Source organism: Monodon monoceros, unplaced genomic scaffold (assembly GCF_005190385.1).
Source record: "Monodon monoceros isolate NGI ecotype Baffin Bay Population unplaced genomic scaffold, NGI_Narwhal_1 Super_Scaffold_3, whole genome shotgun sequence".
In the NCBI taxonomy this organism is placed as follows: domain Eukaryota; kingdom Metazoa; phylum Chordata; class Mammalia; order Artiodactyla; family Monodontidae; genus Monodon; species Monodon monoceros.
In genome coordinates this window covers 40,957,129-40,978,122 of record NW_021703780.1, presented here as the reverse complement: position 1 = coordinate 40,978,122, position 20,994 = coordinate 40,957,129, and the positions used below count along the sequence as shown (strand labels likewise).

Below are 20,994 nucleotides of genomic sequence, written 5' to 3'. Positions count from 1 at the left end.
TTGAAACTGTCCCAGTTGCAGGCAGCTCAGATAGGCTGGTCCCCTCACCATGCAAACCCCATGCAGACTGACCATGACCCCAGTCAAAGCCCTCCCTGGGGTGTGGAAATCACAGCGACTGCCCAGCTACCAAGCCTGGGGAGGGGGTTCCCTGAGCCTCTGGCCACAAGGCCCTCACTCATTAAAAAAGAAAAGAAAAAGACAAAAAGCTTTGAAAACAACAACAAGAGTAAGTGAAAGCCCCATCCAGCTTATTGAATCAATAAGAATGGAATGCTTTAGAAATGGATTACTCAACACCAGGTCACACTCTGTATTGTATAAGAACATGTACAGGCAACTCGTTGTAACCACTGCCTCTTCCTCGTAGCCATGTTTTGGTATCACTGTGACCACCATTTGTGATCATTTACAATATGACCCAGGGGTGCATAGTGAACATTTGTATAACTGTAAAAATTATATATGTTATAATTGAAAAGACAATGAGACTTCTGTGCAAATTGCTTTGACTGCTTGTTCACATATGACCTTGGAGCTGAGTAGTACGTTTCTGTGAATATTCCATTTTTTTCTAATCATCCTCTACAAGCCCACACCATCAGCCTGGCGGTCCAGCACCGTGACCAGATGAGTAAATGGAAGTGAGTTAAACTATTCCCCTTTCCTTCCATTCATGAGCCCTTAGGCTGCCCTCTTATAACTTCTTTCCTTTAAGGCTGCCTTTGCTTTTCATTCAAGTGTGATTGTAGGAAAATGCTGGTTAGTTGGTCAATTGGCATGGGGTATGTGTGTGTGTGTGTGTGTGTGTGTGTGTGTGTGTACCCAGCGTGACATGTCAGAAAGGCCTCAGTGTGAGGATCCTAGAGAGTCATCAAAGGCTTCCCAGTCTGCCCTGTGAGAACATAGCCTCTGGGTTTTGATCATCCATGGAGAGGGAGCTGGTCTTCCCTGCAGTAGGGACTGGAGCACACCCTGTAGCTCTCTTACCATACTTGCCTTAAATTGAGAAAAGCCATGGCCGGAGCCCCACCTCCCTGGGAGATGGAAGAGCAGGGCCAGAGGAAGAGCATTTCTTGGGATGTAGGGAGCAGTGAACACCTCTGCAGCCTAGAGGACAACATCAGAGCCTGGCCCAGCTTCCAAGGCGTGAGCCTGGTCCCCAGACTCCTCTGAGGGGTCTTCAGCATGTTATTGGAGGAATATGGCCCAGACTGAGAACACCTGGGCAGGTGGATGGAGAGCCTCACCTTCGAGGTGCAGACCTAGGAACAGGATGTAATGGCAGTTCTAGTAGAGAAAGACTGAATTTATGAGCATATCTGGGGAAATATGGCCACCAGGAAGTGGTCTGCAGGCTCTGATTTCAAAACTCTCTTAAATGGTCTCCTGAATCTCAGAGCTAAAGAAGCCAGTTACCTTTACACAGTGATTTTGAGGATTCTAAAAACCCTCTCTTATTAAGAAAATATATATATATTTAAAATATTAATAATATTAAAATTAAATTAATGTAATTTGATTAACATTAAAATATTATGTAAATAATAATATAATATTAGTTTAAAGAATATGCGTATATGTTCCACAGTGGTAGCTCTGTTAGAAATTTGCATGTGAGTCATTGGAGTACACTGATAAAAAAAACCCCCAAAACTCCAAAAAACATGCATATCTGGGAGGAAGAGTAGATTTGCCCACTGATGGATTAGCTTGGATCATCTGTCAGACTAGCTAATGTGTCACCCAGTAGGGCCCTGGAGAAATGGGACAAGGGCAAGAGAATTCAGATAAAGGGTCATGAGGGTTTCCATGGGAACACCAGGGGCAGCAAGAAGGCCAGACCACGGAGGAAAGAGAAGGCAGCAACAGAAAGTAACAGAAGGAAGCCGTGGAGGAAATTTGACTGATTTCACTAGGGCCTCAGTGCGCCCTCTCCTTCCTGGAGGTTCCTTAATCCTTCTCAATTGCATAGCAACTCATCAAGTTCAAACCCTTCCTGGTATCCAGCATCCTTTCTGTATCCTCGTGTTACCTGCCTACCTGTCTCCCTCACTCCAGCAATCTTCTTCGTCTGCACATCCCGTGCCGAGTCACCCCTCCCTGCTTCCATAACAGGCATTTCCTCTGCTTTAAAGGCCTTCCCCCTCCTATACCTACTCCTCTTAAAAACCTTTCATTCCTGGAACCGGCAAGATTCCTGTTATCTACAAATCTTCCCATCCTAACCCCACTCCAACAAAACAGTTCCTTTCATTTGAAATCTGAAGTCCAGGTTCATAGATTCAATCTGTTCTATATAATCTGTTATTTTCCTGACATAACCTATGTCCCAAGTTTCTTAAATTTCCAGGGTTACCTTTCTCTTTCATAGCAAAGTAAATAATCTGTTCTTCAGCCTATGTCATTGCATGAGTTCCATTTCTCTCCCTGGCATTTTCAAAAATCCCTTAGAAATGTTTAACTGTTCCAGAAATCTACTCTTGATCCCCATGACTGCATCTCCATCCTGTGGCCACTTTCTCTGATTGGTTTCACCCCAAAGCTTAAACAGGTTACTTCCTTCATTCCCTAAAACACATCTAAGAAGGTTATTGATTTTAATGAAAACAATTCAAAATTTTTGAACATTCACATTTTGCAAGACACCCTATTAAATGCTGTACAGACATTTCTCACTAAGCTTTCATGGACCACCCGACAGGCAAGCACCATTATTATCTTTACTTTAGAGGTAAGCCAGTAGAGTGGAGACTCTAAGAGGTTAGTAATCTATGGAAACTCACAGCTCAGATAAATAGTGGAGCTGGTATTTACATTGTATTTTCATTTTCATTCTCATTCAGTTTGAAATACTGTCTAATTTCTTCTTTGACTCATGGATTATTTACAAGCGTATTGTTTAATTCCCAGGATTTCCTCCAAAACAATGAGTGGTTATAAGCCTGACATCCAAATGAGTAAAAAATTGCCCATAGGACTTCCTCCAGGAAAATAGACAGGGCCATTTCCAAAAACACATTTGTGCTCCTACTGGTAGAATCTACTGGGTTTTTGTTTTGTTTTGTTTTTTTAAGTTACTCTGCTGCGATTCCCTACTTTCTTGTTGTCATTTTGTACTTGTCATTGTTTATTTAACACAAATTACATATTGTATTGCTCCATCATTCCCAGTACAGTGCCGCCCACACAGCAATAGGTGTCTGATAACTACTTGCTGAACAAAATTTTTAAAATTTTCCCCAGAAAAATCCAACAAGGGGACACTTACCACCTAAGTCAAATGCATTTGAAGACTAAAATGATGGTGGGTTGAAAATCTGTTTCACAAGGTAAGGATGCATGTGGCTTTGCCTGCAAGAAAGAATGAGGAAGCACAAATGTGCTACAGTCTTGTAAACAAAAACAAATGTGAATATGACAGAGCTTAACGAGGAAGAAAAAAAGCCCTGGCAAAGCAAAAGACCTTCTCTGTTTCCTACCTACTTGCTACTCTCCTTCCACATGGAAAAGAACAGGAACAAACACAATAGAAAGGTTATGGAATTGTTTTTAACATCTATTCCAGTAATTAAACTGAAGACTTTCAAGGGGGATCAAAGCTAAGTTTTACCTCTCAGGGTGAACTCAACAGTGAGACAAAACACACACACACACACACACACACACCACCCCTCAAAAACTATAAAACATCTAAATGTGCATCAACAAGAGAATAATTGAACAAGTTTTATATATCCTTACTATGGGAATCTATGCAGCTGTTAGGGACAATGATATAAATTTATGTATGTGCTGATATGGAAAGATGTACATGAGTACATCCAAGTGAAAAAAGCAAACTGCTGAATAATACCGCATAAACTTGTTTTGATACAAGTTCTCTTATAGTGGTATGCTGGAGCTCATGAGAACCAATTTACATTTTCAGGAATTTAGCAAACTGGTTGTTGGTAGCTTAAAACCAACCACAACGAGTGTATTTGTACTAAAGAAATTAGCACCTTGCAAATAAGGGGTATTTTCCCCCCCTGGAGAGTTGATTTACCAGCACACCACTGCTTAAACTATGCAAATATAAGTTTGCATAAGCATATACAATTATCTGGAATGATATAAAGCAAACTGTGAGTTGTTGAACTACACATACTGATTTTGTTATTTTTAAAATGAAAAAAAATAAATAAATGGATGAACCTAGTGATTATCATACTAAGTGAAGTAAGCCAGACAAAGACAAGTATCATATGATATCACTTCTATGTGGAAACTAAAAAAAAAAAAAAAAAAGATACAAATGAACTTATTTACAAAACAGAAATAGATCCACAGACATAGGAAACAAACTTATGGTTACCAAAGGGTGAAAAGGGAGGGAGGGATAAATTAGGAGGTTGGGATTAAAATATACACACTACTATATATAAAATAGATAACCAACAAGGACCTATTGTGTAACACAGGGAACTATACTCAATGTTTTGTAATAACCTATAAGGGAAAAGAATCAGAAAAAGAATATATATATTCTGAATCACTGTGCTGTACACCTGAAACTAAGATGACATTGTAAATCAACTATACTTCAATAAAAAATAAAAATGAAAAAAGTAACACCAGTAATTTCACAAGAAAGTGAAAGGCTATAGATAAAATCCATTTAAAAGTCTAAGTGGGGCTTCCCTGGTGGCGCAGTGGTTGAGAGTCTGCCTGCCGATGCAGGGGACATGGGTTCGTGCCCCAGTCCGGGAAGATCCCGCATCCTGCATGCCGCGGAGCGGCTGGGCCCGTGAGCCATGGCCGCTGAGCCTTATTGTCCGGAGCCTGTGCTCCGCAACGGGAGAGGCCACAACAGTGAGAGGCCCGCGTACCGCAAAAAAAAAAAAAAAAAGTCTAAGTGTAGCATCTTCTGATGACTATGCCCAATATTTTGAGAAGGGCTAAAATAATTTAATCTGTGATACTTTAAGGGCCATGTATTTATTTGGTAAACTTAATATATTTCAAGGCTACATTTAATATTAGAGCTGTTCAGAGCTACGTAATAGAGCTAAATCTACACTTCCTATAGATTTAAAAACTGGTTCAAATATTTATAACATTGATAATAGGAAGTGGTTACTGTCCTTAATATGTCAGCATCTATATAAATATATTTCTAAGAGGCACATTTGTAGATTTAGAACTTTAGTGTCAAAGCATAAAAATAGTTTTTATTCTTAATGGGCTGCTAAATTATTATTCAAAAGACTGTATCAGTTATACTCCCATCAACAATGTATGGAGAGTACCACACCAATATCTGATATTCTGAATATTTTAAAATATTTTAACCACTTGATAAGCAAAATTTGACGACAAAAAATAAAAAGGCTCTCTGGATTTCAGTTGACAGTTCTCTGATTATTGTTAGCTTAGCTTTTTAAAAATATTAACTGTATTTTATTTTCTGTGAACAACCTTGTTACCTAGACATAGTCTTTGTCCACTTTCTACTTGGATTACCTTTGACTTATTAACTTTATGAGCCCTTTAAATATCGTTAGGGAATTCCCTGGCGGTCCAGTGGTTAGGACTTGGCGCTTTCACTGCTGGGTCCCAGGTTCAATCCCTGGTCGGGGAACTAGGATCCGGCAAGTCTCCCAGCAAGGCCAAAAAATAAATAAAAATAAATACTGTGTTAACTTCACTTTAACCTTTTATCTGTCAAAAATGTTACAAATATTTGTCTTCACAGTCTGTTGCTTGTCTTTTAAATAGTTGGTGCTGTTTTATAGATATACATTTTCATTTTTTTAATATTCAGATATTTCAGTCTTCCCCTTTATGCTTCTGGATTTTATGTTATGCTTAAGAGGGTCTTTCCTACTCTAAGATTTTTTTAAAAACTACTTTGTTCTAGTTCTTGTGTAAGTTTGTGTGTGTTTGTGAGTCATTTAGAAATTCAACTGGAAATTATTTTAGTGACTATGTAGAGTAGAAAGTACTTGACTATCATTACAATTCCTTATCCATTGATTGTTAGCCACGTTGATTCTACTATATATTCTACATTTAACATGGATTCCTGAATTTTAGTGTTATAATATTTTATTGAGAGAGAAAAACTTCAGGGTAGTTGTCATTCACTTTTTCCTGAACATAAACTAAGCCCTTAAAAAGACGTTTAACTACTATTCCATAATAACTGTACAGGTAGATCAGAGAATATTGGGTCATTTCTGCTACATAAAATTACTTGGCCATATAGCTATTGAGAGGTCTCATTTGATAATATAAATGTTTCTAGAATTGTCTACAATGATCGATGCTGAAGTAAACGGTGAATAAGATGTGCATCTAGTTTAATGTAAGTCTTTAAATCTAGTTTTGAGACTTTAATCAATCTACGTTATGCCATTAAAAAACTACTATCTTATTAAAAAAAGGAAAGTTTCTCAATGTAGCATTTCAAAGTTTAATGCACAATTAAAATAAAACCGTGTCTTTTTTTTTTTTTTTTTAGCAAGTTCTTGCCTGTGACAGTGTGTTTGCCACCATGGCCCCCAAAAAGAAGACTGTCAGAAAGAACAAAGGCAACATCAATGAGATGACCATCATTGTAGAAGACAGCCCCCTCAACAAACTCAACGCTTTGAATGGGCTCCTGGAGGGAGGCAATGGCCTTAGCTGCATCTCTTCTGAATTAACAGATGCTTCTTACGGCCCCAACCTCTTGGAAGGTTTAAGTAAAATGAGGCAGGAGAGCTTCCTTTGCGACTTAGTCATCGGCACCAAAACAAAATCCTTTGACGTTCACAAGTCAGTGATGGCTTCTTGCAGTGAGTACTTTTACAACATCCTAAAAAAAGACCCCTCTACCCAAAGGGTGGATCTCAGTGATATCACACCGCTGGGCCTGGCCACGGTCATTGCATACGCCTACACTGGAAAGCTCACTCTCTCCTTGTATACCATAGGAAGCATTATTTCTGCTGCTGTTTATCTTCAGATCCATACCCTTGTCAAGATGTGCAGTGACTTTCTGATACAAGAAATGAGTGTTGAGAATTGCATGTACATTGCTAACATTGCCGAAACATACTCCCTGAGAAATGCAAAGGCAGCAGCCCAAAAATTTATCCGGGATAACTTCCTTGAATTTGCAGAATCAGATCAGTTTATGAAACTTACATTTGAGCAAATTAATGAACTTCTTATGGATGATGACTTACAGTTGCCTTCTGAAATAGTAGCATTCCAGATTGCAATGAAATGGTTAGAATTTGACCAAAAGAGAGTGAAATATGCTGCCGATCTTTTGAGCAATATTCGCTTTGGTACCATCTCTGCGCAAGACCTGGTCAGTTATGTTCAGTCAGTACCGAGAATGATGCAAGATGCTGATTGTCACAAGCTTCTTGTAGATGCTATGAACTACCACTTACTTCCCTATCATCAGAACACATTGCAGTCTAGACGCACGAGAATCCGAGGGGGCTGTCGTGTGCTTGTCACTGTGGGGGGCCGTCCAGGCCTTACTGAGAAGTCCCTTAGCAGAGACGTCTTGTATAGAGACCCTGAAAATGGATGGAGCAAGCTTACAGAGATGCCAGCCAAGAGTTTTAATCAGTGTGTGGCTGTGATGGATGGATTTCTTTATGTGGCCGGTGGTGAAGACCAGAATGATGCAAGAAATCAAGCCAAGCATGCAGTCAGCAATTTCTGCAGGTACTTGCTCTTTTATTAGGAATAGAAATCGTTCAATGTTATGAGGAAATTTCCCTGACATAGAATGAAATTAATCATTAGCTTAATTCATTGGCTCAGTAAATCAATAATAATAATAATGCCACATTACGTATATTTAACACTTCACATTATATAAAGTGCACTCACATATATTATGCATTATAATTTTCCAAATAAGCCAATGAAGCGAGCACGGAAGATATGATGATTCTGATTTTACATGTGAGAAATTTGACACCCAGAGAAGTGACACCACTAGTAAGTAGAATTCACATTTTCTCATTTCTGGTCAGGGTGCTCTCCACAATACCCTGCCTTTTTGAAAGAAACTGGGTGCAAATTTAGTTTTTAACATTAAGTGGTAAGAAAGATTAAAATGATACAAAATTTCTTTTTAAGTGGACTGTTACTGATGACTTCAGATTTATAACTGGCAACTAGAATGAGATCATTAAAAATGTGGCAGCTAATTAATTTTAAATATTTCTTTAAAGACTGAATACCATCAATATTTTTGATACATGTAAACAAGAGTAAAAGCATGATAAATCCTGCAGAAAGTGGAATTCAAATGCATATTATTTTTGTATATTTATAATAAAAAATTAAACCTCCATATACATGAAATGTTCAGAAAGTCATGCTTCTATCATGGTAGTGGTTCAAAGGCAAACATAACTAATGAACAAGATCTGAAAATTCATCTAGTAAATCATAAAAAATATTCTTTATTGTTTCATTATATGTACATGTGTGTCATTTAAACGAATCCAAACAATTGATTTTTAGCCCTTAATTTATAGCTATGGTTAAGTTTTGATTTGGAGGTGAAATGAGACAAATATGAATGAACATCAAACAGAGTCAGTTCTGTGTTTACAATACTTGGAACTATGGAAAGTGTTAGTTTACTATGGGTGCCTTATTTTCCTCCTGCTGATGACTACTTGTACTCAAGTCACTGTTTTTGAGGTATTGACTTCAGTGCTTATGGTATAATAATTGTAATGCTGAACACTGAAAAAAATATACCCCTACACTAAAAAGTCAGACCTACTAATAAGTGCTAGAAAATAGAGAAGCATCAAAAGTTAAGGCTTTGTTGATGCACTGGGACATGAGTTCTATTGTTCTCATTATAAACAGATGACAGAAGACTCAGTGACTTAGCTTTACAGCGGCAATGCCAAGAGAGGTGTGTGAACAAGAAGGGGTTTGTGAGAATGTAGGAACTCAGTCAACTTTCTTGATTAAGCCATGAGAATGAGCTAGGGGTGGCTGGTGTCTGAAGATATGTGGAATTGACTTTAATGTGGCCATATTCCCTTCTCTGATTCCACAAATTCCACCCAGCTTCCACACTTCCTCCACGTGCGCATCCCCTAAATCCTACGGGATGATGGATTTGAATATGAAGGAAAGAGGACTGGAGGTTGGTCTCAGCGGGGTGGTCTCCCGGTAGCTGCTTTTATAAACGGGAGGAGGGGGAGTCACCTATGCCTGCCCTGCCTTTCCCAAGGGTCACACTTTTTTACTGGTTGAGAGAGGATTAGCAGCCTCCAGGCGAGGAGCTGCGATGGGTCCCCAGCCTCCTCGCAAGGATAGTGTCGAGCCTCCCACGTCCTGGTTGGCGGCGTCAGCTGGGTTCCCCGGCTGCCGCCCACAAGGCTGTCACACTTGCTCTACCACTTCCAGATACGATCCCCGCTTCAACACCTGGATCCACCTGGCCAGCATGAACCAGAAGAGGACGCACTTCAGCCTGAGCGTGTTCAACGGGCTCCTGTACGCCGTGGGCGGCCGCAACGCCGAGGGCAGCCTGGCCTCGCTCGAGTGCTACGTGCCGTCCGCCAACCAGTGGCAGCCCAAGGCGCCCCTGGAGGTGGCGCGCTGTTGCCACGCCAGCGCGGTGGCCGACGGCCGCGTGCTGGTGACCGGCGGCTACATCGGCGGCGCCTACTCGCGCTCCGTGTGCGCCTACGACCCGGCCCGCGATGCGTGGCAGGAGCTGCCGGCGCTCAGCACGCCGCGGGGCTGGCATTGCACGGTGGCGCTGGGCGAGCGCGTGTACGTGATGGGCGGCAGCCAGCTGGGGCCGCGCGGCGAGCGCGTGGACGTGCTAACCGTGGAGAGCTTCAGCCCGGCCACCGGCCAGTGGAGCTACGCGGCGCCGTTGCCCGTGGGCGTGAGCACGGCGGGCGCCTCGACGCTGCACGGCCGCGCCTACCTGCTGGGCGGCTGGAACGAGGGCGAGAGGAAGTACAAGAAGTGCATCCAGTGCTTCAGCCCCGAGCTCAATGAGTGGACGGAGGACGACGAACTGCCCGAGGCCACCGTAGGCGTGTCGTGCTGCACCCTGGCCATGCCCAATCACGTGACCCGAGAGTCCCGCGCCAGCTCGGTGTCCTCCGTGCCCGTCAGCATCTGAACCTGGGGAGCCGCGGGCTCGCGGGGAGAGAAGATAGGCATCGCGGTTCAGCAGTGAGCTAAAGGAAAGGAAACTATCTAACATTTACTACAGGGAAGTCTTTTCAGATCCATCGAGGCATCTGCCTTGGTGGTTTTCAGTTGCTGGTGTGGCATCATCTACCTCTCTGTCGATTTTTTTTTTTTTTTTTTCTTTTTTAAGCAAAATACAGAGCCGGAGCCAACAAAGGAAAGAAGCCATTAATTTCAGCGGCCACTGGGTGGCAGACAGAACTCGCGGTGGGCACTTCCATCGCGGCATCCTTTCTAAACATAGAGCGGTTACACCCACATTTGAGATTGTGCTTCTGCACTTTAATACACACGAAGCCTGTGTGAGTAAGAGATTTCTCGTACAAAAGTTTATTTTCCTTTCTCTTTTTTTTCTTTAGGAAGTTTAAAATATTCCTTTATAGGCTTCATTTTTAAATGGAAATCAATCTACATCCATAAGGACTTAAGATTTAATTCTGTGTTTCTATGCAGTTTCTTTACCTATACATGCCTGAGTAAAGGATTTCGAAAGGCATCCCAGGAGAAAATCATAAAGCTTAAGACAAATACTGACGGGAAAGTAACAGGGATTCCACCCTGGGGCTGACAGGTTGATGCCTTTGGTTTAGCGGTGATACCCTCCTCCCTGCCTCAGGCCCCCAAAAGTATTTCCTATCATAAAATCCTTCTCTCAAAGAAGGAACTGACATCAGTCATCTAATTTATAGGCAAATTTAAACCATTTTGTTGTTTCTCCTAGAAGTATTCACATTTTACTTTGGTCCCCCATTAAAAGAATTGCAAGTAGTACTCTCACCCTAAACACTACATCAAGATGGTTAAAGGCAACCTTGACCTTCATGTAAGTCCCCAGAAGAACACCAAATAAAACTCTGTCTGTAAGGATCCTTAACGTATAGCATATGCAGCCTGAAGGTTATGCAACCAATAACAATAATTTGATTTCTTCCAGTCTTTTAGATGAGTGAGAATGAAGGAAACATTTGGAATTCCTGGATTTGGCAATAGCAGGATGAATGGGTCCCCCTGTTGGTAAATTCTATTGTTTACCAATTGATTTCAATCCTGATTTCTTAATTAAAAATCTAACACGTTCATTTTCTATAGAAATGTTAAGATAATATATGCCCATTTGATTATATATTTTTAAAATTTCATCTGCTCCAAATTAGCTTTGCAAATTAAACTATATCAGCTCCATATCATTTTTCTTATATGTTCGCCAAGTTTGGAAGCAAGGGAATCATGGCAGTAAATGATACATATTTTCCTTTCTTCTAATTTATCCTTTTATTCTTTGATAGTTCACTTGTTTTGGAGAGGAAGGGCCTATAAATTATGGGTTATATGCAAATGGATTTTGAGAAATAAGACAAGCTATTTAAATGGTGAAACATGACATCTATGACAGTATAACCGGGTTTTCATGAACCCTGTCCTCTCCCACTGTGTGTAGATAGGTTATGGCTAGAGTTACAATATTTATATTGAAAATATTTTATTCGAACTGTGAAAATGGTTCATATAGTAGTACACTTTGTGGAACAATTTTATATCATCGCCCCTTATGGAAAGTTCAATCTCTGGGTATTTAATGGTAACACTCGGGTAAAGGCTAGAACATTGCGGGTTGAGAACAAAACGTTATTAATGTAAAAACACTGGGCTGTTTCCTAACCCCACACAGGGCAGGAGGAGCTTCTCCAAGTACAGAGCAGATCTGCTCCTTGATTCTTTATTGGCCCAGGCTGAAAAATAAACCTGTGTGAGAAACCAGTGTATGGAGCTGGTTATATCACTGAGCTCTTAAGTCACAATGTACAACCTATAGATAGACTTTTGTCCGTGCAGCACCTGGGTAAAATTAGCTTTTCATTTGTAATAAGTTGTTTAGGACACAACTTCCAAAGCCTATATGAGGGTGACTGTAACATCTTTTAGTTTGGTATAAACATATATTTTCATACAATCGAGAAGCCTATAGCATACCATTAATTTTGAGAGACAAAAGGTGATGTATTATGGATTACAGGTCATAAGTGGGCAAATAGACATAATCTCTTGATGCTCACCAAGAGATGTATCTCCCATTGAGATCCTAGAAGTATAAGTGGGGGGCTTAAGGCTGGAATGAAATAAGAATCAATCAACTGTAATATTTTATCATGGATGAATGAGGAAAGATGCTGAAACTAGAGGATTTTTCATCTATCAGAGCTTTGTAAAATACGGTGCACAAAAACTCGGCAGTGGCTTTCTAGAGGTGACCCTGGAGATGTGTTAGAATGGATAGAGCATTTGAAATGACCATTTAACGTAGTTTCTACATTGGTTATCTGAAGACTCACAGTATACAAATATTGGGGCTACCCAGGTTCCTGGGTGCATTGCTGCTGTATCTCTTGCTTCAACCATTAGGTCAATAAACAAAGACCAATAGGAATTTGGAATTCCAGAATTTCTGACATAACAAATTGGAAGGGAGCATGGAACCTAAGGGTGGGTGAAGGTTTTACCTCCTGGAACATCCTGCACAGACTACTGAAAGACATGAAAATATGCAGCATCAAAATAATGCCTGTCATCTTCCACGTGTCAGTGAAACACACTCTTTAACCCAACTACTGAAGCAGGCACCTCTAGAAAACTTGACGACTTCCCCAAGTTTTCCAACTGGAAAATTACTTCATTTTCATTACGTTGTAAGCTTACATTCAGTCACACTCCCAAGTCTTAGGAGCCAAGCCGATACCTCCTTTTATTTTTCCGAAAGCAGAGGACTTGTTATTTTTTTAATACCAGAGTCCTGTGATGAAATAAAAGCATTGGTTCAATGTATCAGAGAAATAGCAGGTTACCCAGCAGCTGAAATAATAAAACTCAAACTCTCTTTTCGGAGTGGGCCAGAGACCCGACATAAAACTTTCCAGGGAGCCAGCCTGTAGTCTGTCCGTTTTTGGTTAGGTTCTTGGTGCCAAGTTGTTAACCCTCCTGCACTAGTTGCTTTCAGTGGCATTGGATGAGTTTTATTTTTACTTCCTATGTTGTAAGAATGGTTATGAATAAGGAGGTCAGGGATGGTACAGATGAATATAATTCTAAACAAGGATTAGATGGTAGTGGACTGTTATGAGTGAGGAGGTATAATTGAGGTAAGAAGAATGAGAGAATGTACTGACTGGGTCTGTGACTTAAGGCAGAGGAGCAATTATAGTAAGTGTGTTTTACAAACATGCATGTAGATAGAGGTTTGCTTGGAAATATGTAAGTGTTAAGAGGTCCACATTTTGCTGGTTATCCTGGCCAGATAGCTTCCGAATTCAACAAAGTTACTAGATAAAAGAAACTAAAATCACTTCATTTAATTAATGTTTTCCCTGAGTTACAAAGAAGTGAATTTATGTCATCCACTCTGAATGACTCTTCTCTGAATGAGCTAGATTCCCACCCCAGCCACTGTTGGATATATTCTCTAGCACAAGGCAGCATTCAAAGGAATTATTTTTCGGTATTTCTTTTCATATTTTAAAAACTATAGACTAGTTTCCTAAACACTCCTCCATGGTAATTATGAGAATTAAAGATTCTAAAATATTAACAATTTACCCTCCAGCACATTGAGAGGGTCAAGACCATTTAAATGTCCCTCTCAGGGAACTTGAAATAAAATACTTGTCTTGAATACTCCTAAAAATCTTTGTATTATTTAGCAAATTTTGGCCCAAAATTTCTTTGTTTGCTTAAGACATTCTTGTACTCTATAAGGAACAACAAACTAAAAGGTATGTCGTGTTTGTAACTCCTCTCTATCAATAAAGCTGCATTCAATAAGCGCTTTGTCAGTGATCAGATATGGGTAGTTTTGAAGTGTTCTTTCTGTGATGGTTGCGGTGTTGGTTTCTTTCTCTTTTTTTCTCTATTTAGTTTTCCTGATGACTCAGCTCAACAAAACACAACAAAAAAAGGAAACGACAAATAACTGAAAAGCTGTTCCAATAACTTGAAGACTAGTGAAAAATAAAAAGGGATAAAGCGTCACCAGTGACTTGCTCTGTAACTCAGACAGAAGCCTAGGTCTGTCTCTCAGTCCTGACCATGTAGAAGTCATGGATTAAGTGTGGCTTCTCATCTCAGTTCCACCCTGACCACAGCCAGCCTGGCGCACACTCGGGTTCATCATCATTTACAACAAAACCACTTTTTAGGAAATGAAATTGTGTTGTTATGCAGACCAGCCCTCACAGCCTTTCTTTTCCACCTCACCGTCCAGATGAGCAAATGATATGGAACAAACATGAGATGCTCAACCTTTGATCTGAGTTAGCAGTAAAGTATTAAAACTCAGTTGAAACCATCTTGGTCATTTCTAGAAAATTCTAAACGGCAGAAATACTTGTTCTTAAGGCTCTCCAAGCTGTGTGACCATGTAAAGAGAGTGGATTGGCCTCCAAACCGAAACAGAAGCCGTGTTCCCAGTTTTGAGCATCCCAGCCAGGGGCCCCAGAGTTTCTTTGTGTTTTCTTTGAACTCTCACAGAATTCCAAGCTTCCCTACAGGTTAGCACCACCCCCCGCCCCCGCATTCACATACCATCTATCCAACTCATAACATACATGAAGCTATTTCATCCCACTGAAATAATTCCCTTGTGTGTCAAAGGAACAACCATTTTGCACATGCTGTACTTGGCAAGCTTGGTAGAAAGACTAGAGGTGAAAAGACATTCGAACACTCCTCTCGGCTTTCCTCCATCAAGGTGGTATGGAAGTGCAGTGAAGGTCCATTTCAGGAAAGGGAACAGGCCTTGAGGGAGAGAGATCCAACCCGTGACTCTGGAAACACCTGCTCAGCCCCTTTGCTTTCCTTTCTAGCCACATTTGCAGGCTGGTCTATGAACCTGGGTATCAGACGCATTACTCCTTATGCCAGCACCAACCTTCCACCCAGTTTCAAACCAAACCTGCTCTTTAGGGAGTGGCGCGGAAGAGGAGGCACTTTTCCTGAACCTTTGGACAGGCACATTAGCCTCAGGTTAGCCTAAAGATCCTATGGGTCTTCTTTCCTTATCCCTTTCAGAGAAATGCCTTATAAAGTCAGGCTGACTCATACTGACCTCCCATTCGGACTTTGCCTTGTTGTTCAATCATGGCTATAGAAGTGATTGCAATCTTCAAAAAGGAGGCCCTTGTAAATTACCATTATTTAGCCCAGAAGGGGTGATATACCAAAATGGAAGAAGCAAGACCTTGATTATACTAACAAACATTTCTCCCACTGCACCCCCTTCCCAAGCATTTCAACACGTACCCAAAGGAGGGAAGTGTCCAGTGACACGATTGGAGAACTTGGACGCCCTTTATCTGGCTGTCTTTGCTTTGTGCTCATGTTTAGGTTATCACCACCGGCTCCACATTCAGAAATTCTCTTTCCATGTTGGGGATACCTTTCCCCCTCAATGAGAGGTGGAAACTGAGCAGGTGGGCCAGGTATGGAGGTGATTTATGTCTATTTTTGGTGGGCCAGGTATGGAGGTGATTTATGTCAATTGCATCTGCATCACTTTGGCCGGAAGTAGGCATACGGCCCTACCCAGATGCAAGGGAGCTGGGGAAGGATGTCTTCATGTGACACCGGGAGGAAAAAGAAAAATTTTCATCGAGGATTGTCTCTGCACAATGAAGGATTACATTCTGGAAGCCGTAGCTCTCATCTCCCTCCCTGGCTGTCCACGGAGCAAGGAGCTTGCCCAGCGAACCACCTTCCTGCACCACACCCCTAGGGATCCGCTCACACTACACAGGGCTCTCCCCCACCGCCAACCCCTTGCCCGGGTCATAAGTCTTGCACTCATCTCCCCTGTTATACCTTGCCTTTCCCCTTCTGAAGGACAAGCCCAGACAACTCTTGCAGCCTTTTCTCAATTCAGGGCCCTTACAGGTCTACAGCATACATTAAATGGGTTCTGTAAGCCTTGGGTATCTGCATAAATCCGGTTCTAATGAACTCAAGGAAACTCGTCTAATATCACAAGCCCCACACACACACCTCTGCCCCCCTGGGTCTCCCTGTCCCTCTACTTCTAGAAATGCTCTACACTCTTCTTGATTTTACCTCTTCTAAGACAATATGGACTGTAAAGTCCACATCTGTGACTAAATTCCTCTTATTCCAGCCATACAAGAAGGTTCCCAATGCACAATGGTTTTGGGAAAAGACAGCATGTCATGGAGAGTCTAAGAGAGGGAATACATGCATCGATTCTTCTTTTTTTTTCCTTTTTGTGTTAGTTTCAGGTGTAGCAAAGTAATTCAGTTATACATATATATATGCATACATAAAAATATATATATTCTTTTTCAGATTCTTTTCCAACATAGGTTATCATAAGATATTGAATATAGTTCCCTGTGTTATACAGTAGGTCTTTGTTGTTATCTATTTTATATATAGTAGTGTGTATCTGCTAATCCTAAACTGCTAATTTATCTCTCTCCCCTCCATGCATCGATTCTTAATCACCACAGCAAGAGAGGATTCCTCAGGGACAGAGGGAGAAGGAAATTGAAATGATTATAGTCTGCCCCCCAGGTTTTCTTCCCTAACCTTTATGAAACTTTTCCATTTATTCCAGGCTTGAAGTTGAGAAGTGTTTTATTCTATCACAATTCTGCATATGGGTAACAAAGAAAATTCTTCATGCAAAAAGAATCCTTGTTTAGCAAATGTTCACTGGCCTAACTGTGCACCAGGCACATTGCTGTAATACATCGTGAACATGATGCTGTGTTCCCCCAGGGAGAGTGAGGAACCAGAACCCCCATGGGGTGACCGATGCCTGAAACACACATTTAGATCAGGCAGAGCCAACCATACAAAGCACAATTAAATTTTTTTTGAATTTTATTTTATTTATTTTTTTATACAGCAGGTTCTTATTAGTTATCCATTTTATACATATTAGTGTATATATGTCAGTCCCAAACTCCCAATTCATCACACCACTATCCCCCTGCCACCTTCCCCCCTTGGTGTCCATACGTTTGTTCTCTACATATGTGTCTCTATTTCTGCCCTGCAAACCTGCTCATCTGTACCATTTTTCTACGTTCCACATATATGCATTAATATACGACATTTGTTTTTCTCTTTCTGACTTACTTCACTCTGTATGACAGTCTCTAGATCCATCCATGTCTCTACAAATGACCCAATTTTGTTCCTTTTTATGGCTGAATAATATTCCATTGCATATATGTACCACATCTTCTTTATCCATTCGTCTGTCGATGGGCGCTTAGGTTGCTTCCATGACCTGGCTATTGTAAATAGTGCTGCAATGAACATTGGGGTGCATGTGTCTTTTTAAATTATGGTTTTCTCTGGGTATATGCCCAGTAGTGGGATTGCTGGGTCATATGGTAATTCTTTTATTAGTTTTTTTTTTGTTTTTTTTGTTTTGTTTTGCGGTATGCGGGCCTCTCACTGTTGTGGCCTCTCCCGTTGCGGAGCACAGGCTCTGGACGCACAGGCTCAGTGGCCATGGCTCACGGGCCCAGCCGCTCCACGGCATGTGGGATCTTCCCGGACCGGGGCACGAACCCGTGTCCCCTGCATTGGCAGGCGGACTCTCAACCACTGTGCCACCAGGGAAGCCCTTTTTTTAGTTTTTTAAGGAACCTCCATACTGTTCTCTATAGTGGCTGTATCAATTTACATTCCCACCAACAGTGCAAGAGGGTTCCCTTTTCTCCACACCCTCTCCAGCATTTGTTGCTTGTAGATTTTCTGATGATGCCCATTCTAACTGGTGTGAGGTGATACCTCATTGTAGTTTTGATTTGCATTTCTCTAATGATTAGTGATGTCGAGCAGCTTTTCATGTGCCTCTTGGCCATCTGTATGTCTTCTTGGGAGAAATGTCTGTTTAGGTCTTCTGCCCATTTTTGGATTGGGTTGTTTGGTTTTTGGGTTTGTTTTTTGTTTTTGCGGTACGCAGGCCTCTCACTGCTGTGGCCTCTCCTGCTGCGGAGCACAGGCTCCGGACGCACAGGTTCAGTGGCCATGGCGCACGGGCCCAGCCGCTCCGCGGCATGTGGGATCCTCCCGGACCGGGGCACGATCCCATGTCCCCTGCATCGGCAGGTGGACTCTCAACCACTGCGCCACCAGAGTTGTTTGCTTTTTGATATTGAGCTGCATGAGCTGCTTGTATATTTTGGAGATTAATATTTTGTCAGTTGCTTCATTTGCAAATATTTTCTCCCATTCTGAGGGTTGTCTTTTCGTCTTGTTTATAGTTTCCTTTGTTGTGCAAAAGCTTTTAAGTTTCATTAGGTCCCAGTTGTTTATTTTTGTTTTTATTTCCCTTACTCTAACAGGTGGGTCAAAAAGGATCTTGCTGTGACTTATGTCATAGAGTGTCCTGCCTATGTTTTCCTCTAAGAATTTTATAGTGTCCAGTCTTACATTTAGGTCTCTAATCCATTTTGAGTTTATTTTTGTGTATGGTGTTAGGGAATGTTCAATTTCATTCTTTTACATGTAGCTGTCCAGTTTTCCCAGAACCACTTATTGAAGAGACCATCTTTTCTCCATTGTATATCCTTGCCTCCTTTGTCATAGATTAGTTGACCATAGGTGCGTGGATTTATCTCTGGGCTTTCTATCCTGTTCCATTGATCTATATTTCTATTTCTGAAGCACAATGAAATTAATAAGCATGTGTTTCTTGCCAAGTTTTGTGTTCCTTGGTCCTATGGGGAAGAGAAAAGTAAACCCAACTTAGAGCCTGCCCTCAACGTGCTCAGACGTGGTAAAATCTTTCTAATTGACTACATTTGGCCCCTGATCATGCTCTTTCTCTGCCCTGCTCTGTGCTCCGGGAGTCTGACCCCCAGGGATTGCATCATCCAGACTCAGATTCTTCAGCCAAGAGGTTGTATTTATCCAATAGGAGACCTCAGAGAGGTCAGAGGCCAGAAGAGAGTGGCTGGGGTATTTCTCTCCTGTCCTTTCCTGGCCGTGGCTATAATTCTGAGCCTGCAGCTCCTGCCAGGTGGCCTCTCCCCACACCGCCTGGAATCCAGCTCTCCCTAGACTCATACCACCACACCACAGCTACCACTTCTAGATATTTTTTCACTGGTTTGTTGATGCTCTGCCACTCTTTTTAGAATATGTTCCTTCAGAGCGAGGAACTTGTCTGTCTTATTCACCGCCATAAATGTCCAGTGTCTAGAACGATGCCTGATGTGCAGCAGGGGATAAGTACTTTGTGTTGAGTAAATAAATGAGTGAATGAATGAAATAGCAAAACCATCATGACTTACCACTTGCTAGATTCCTATTCCAATATCATTTATTTAATCAATAGTTATTGCACGTCTACTATATTCAAAGCACTTTCCCTTGCCCCAAGAAGAGGGGAGCACAATAAAGTACACGACCATGACAACGAGGACTCCTCCAAACTAGCTGGAAGCCAAGAATTCCATTGCTGAGAAACATCACAGGCTAAAGGAATTATCCAACCAAGCCTTACTCTATATTTACCTTTTTTTTTTTTTTTTTTTTTTTGGCTGCGTTGGGTCTTTGTTGCTGTGAGCAGGCTTCCTCTTTGTGGTGGCTTCTCTTGTTGCGGAGCACGGGCTCCAGGCGTGTGGGCTTCAGTAGTTGTGGTGCACAGGCTTAGTTGTTCTGTGGCGTGTGGGATCTTCCTGGACCAGGGCTTGAACCCGTGTCCCCTGCATTGGCAGGCAGATTCTTAACCACTCTGCCACCAGGAAAGTCCCTACCTATTTATTTTTAAATTTCTCAGAAGATTGATAATATTTCTATAGTTATTTCTCCATTAATTTTTTTTTAATTGCATACTTTCTCTCTATAATCGCCAAATCTTTAAAAGCAGGTTAGGACTAGTTTCAGCGGTTAGCTGGTAAGTGTTTATTTAGTGCTTACTATAAGTAATATAATATAGTATAATAATATATAATTATATATAATTATAGACTATGTTTATACACTTATATATATTCTATCAAATAATGTGTACATATATGAATATATAGATTTTATTGAATTTTATAGATAGATCTATATCTACTTATCACTAAATAAATATCAGCTGAATGCTGAAACTAGTCCTATATATAGTTATTTATATAAACATAGTTATATTGTTATAGACTGAATGTTTCCCCTCAAAATTCATATGTTGAAGCCCTAATGTGATGGTATTTGAAAGTGGGGGCCTTTGGGGGGTCATTAGGTCATAAGGGTGGAGCCCTATGATGGGATTACTGTCCTTGTAAGAAGAGGAAGAGTTAGCCCTCCCTCTCCACCATGGAGGACACAAATGAGAAGATACCATCAGTAGACCAGGAAGAGGACGTTCACCCAGAACCCAAGCACACTGGCACCCTGATATCGGACTTCCCAGCCTCCAGAACTGTGAGAAATAAAAATATTTGTTTATGTTTAAGCCACCTGGTCTATGGTATTTTATTACAGCATCCCCAGCCGGAGAGAACTAAGAGATAGAGATGGAGATTATAGAGACAGAGATATGTCTCATCATGTTGTTACATGATTGCATTCTGAGATTGAGCCGTTCTGATTCCATCCCCTTGACTTACATGACACCTGAATGAGTTACTAGGTAATGTTCATTTCTTTAAATACGTCTTGAGGGCAGCCATGTTCCTGGCCACATGGAGAAACGTGAGAACGTTGGAGCCCACCCACTGACACCCAGGTGGCTTTTTCTGGTTCAAGAATGAGCCA

The 20,994-nt window shown here is 41.3% G+C and overlaps 1 protein-coding gene across 1 annotated transcript; it reads left to right on the top strand.

Annotated features, from left to right (window-relative positions):
• Positions 1 to 6,518: 6,518 nt before the first annotated feature.
• KLHL31 (kelch like family member 31) lies at positions 6,519 to 10,184 on the top strand. The gene is made up of 2 exons (XM_029244474.1): positions 6,519 to 7,710; positions 9,427 to 10,184. The coding sequence occupies exons 1-2, from the start codon at positions 6,539 to 6,541 to the stop codon at positions 10,157 to 10,159; spliced, it is 1,905 nt and encodes a 634-aa protein (XP_029100307.1). The 5' UTR covers positions 6,519 to 6,538; the 3' UTR covers positions 10,160 to 10,184.
• Positions 10,185 to 20,994: the final 10,810 nt, after the last annotated feature.

Coding starts and splice junctions, on each gene's coding strand:
- KLHL31 (XM_029244474.1), top strand. CDS start 6,539: ATGGCCCCCAAAAAGAAGACTGTCAGAAAGAACAAAGGCAACATCAAT. Junction 7,711..9,426: donor GCAGTCAGCAATTTCTGCAG/GTACTTGCTCTT, acceptor TACCACTTCCAG/ATACGATCCCCGCTTCAACA.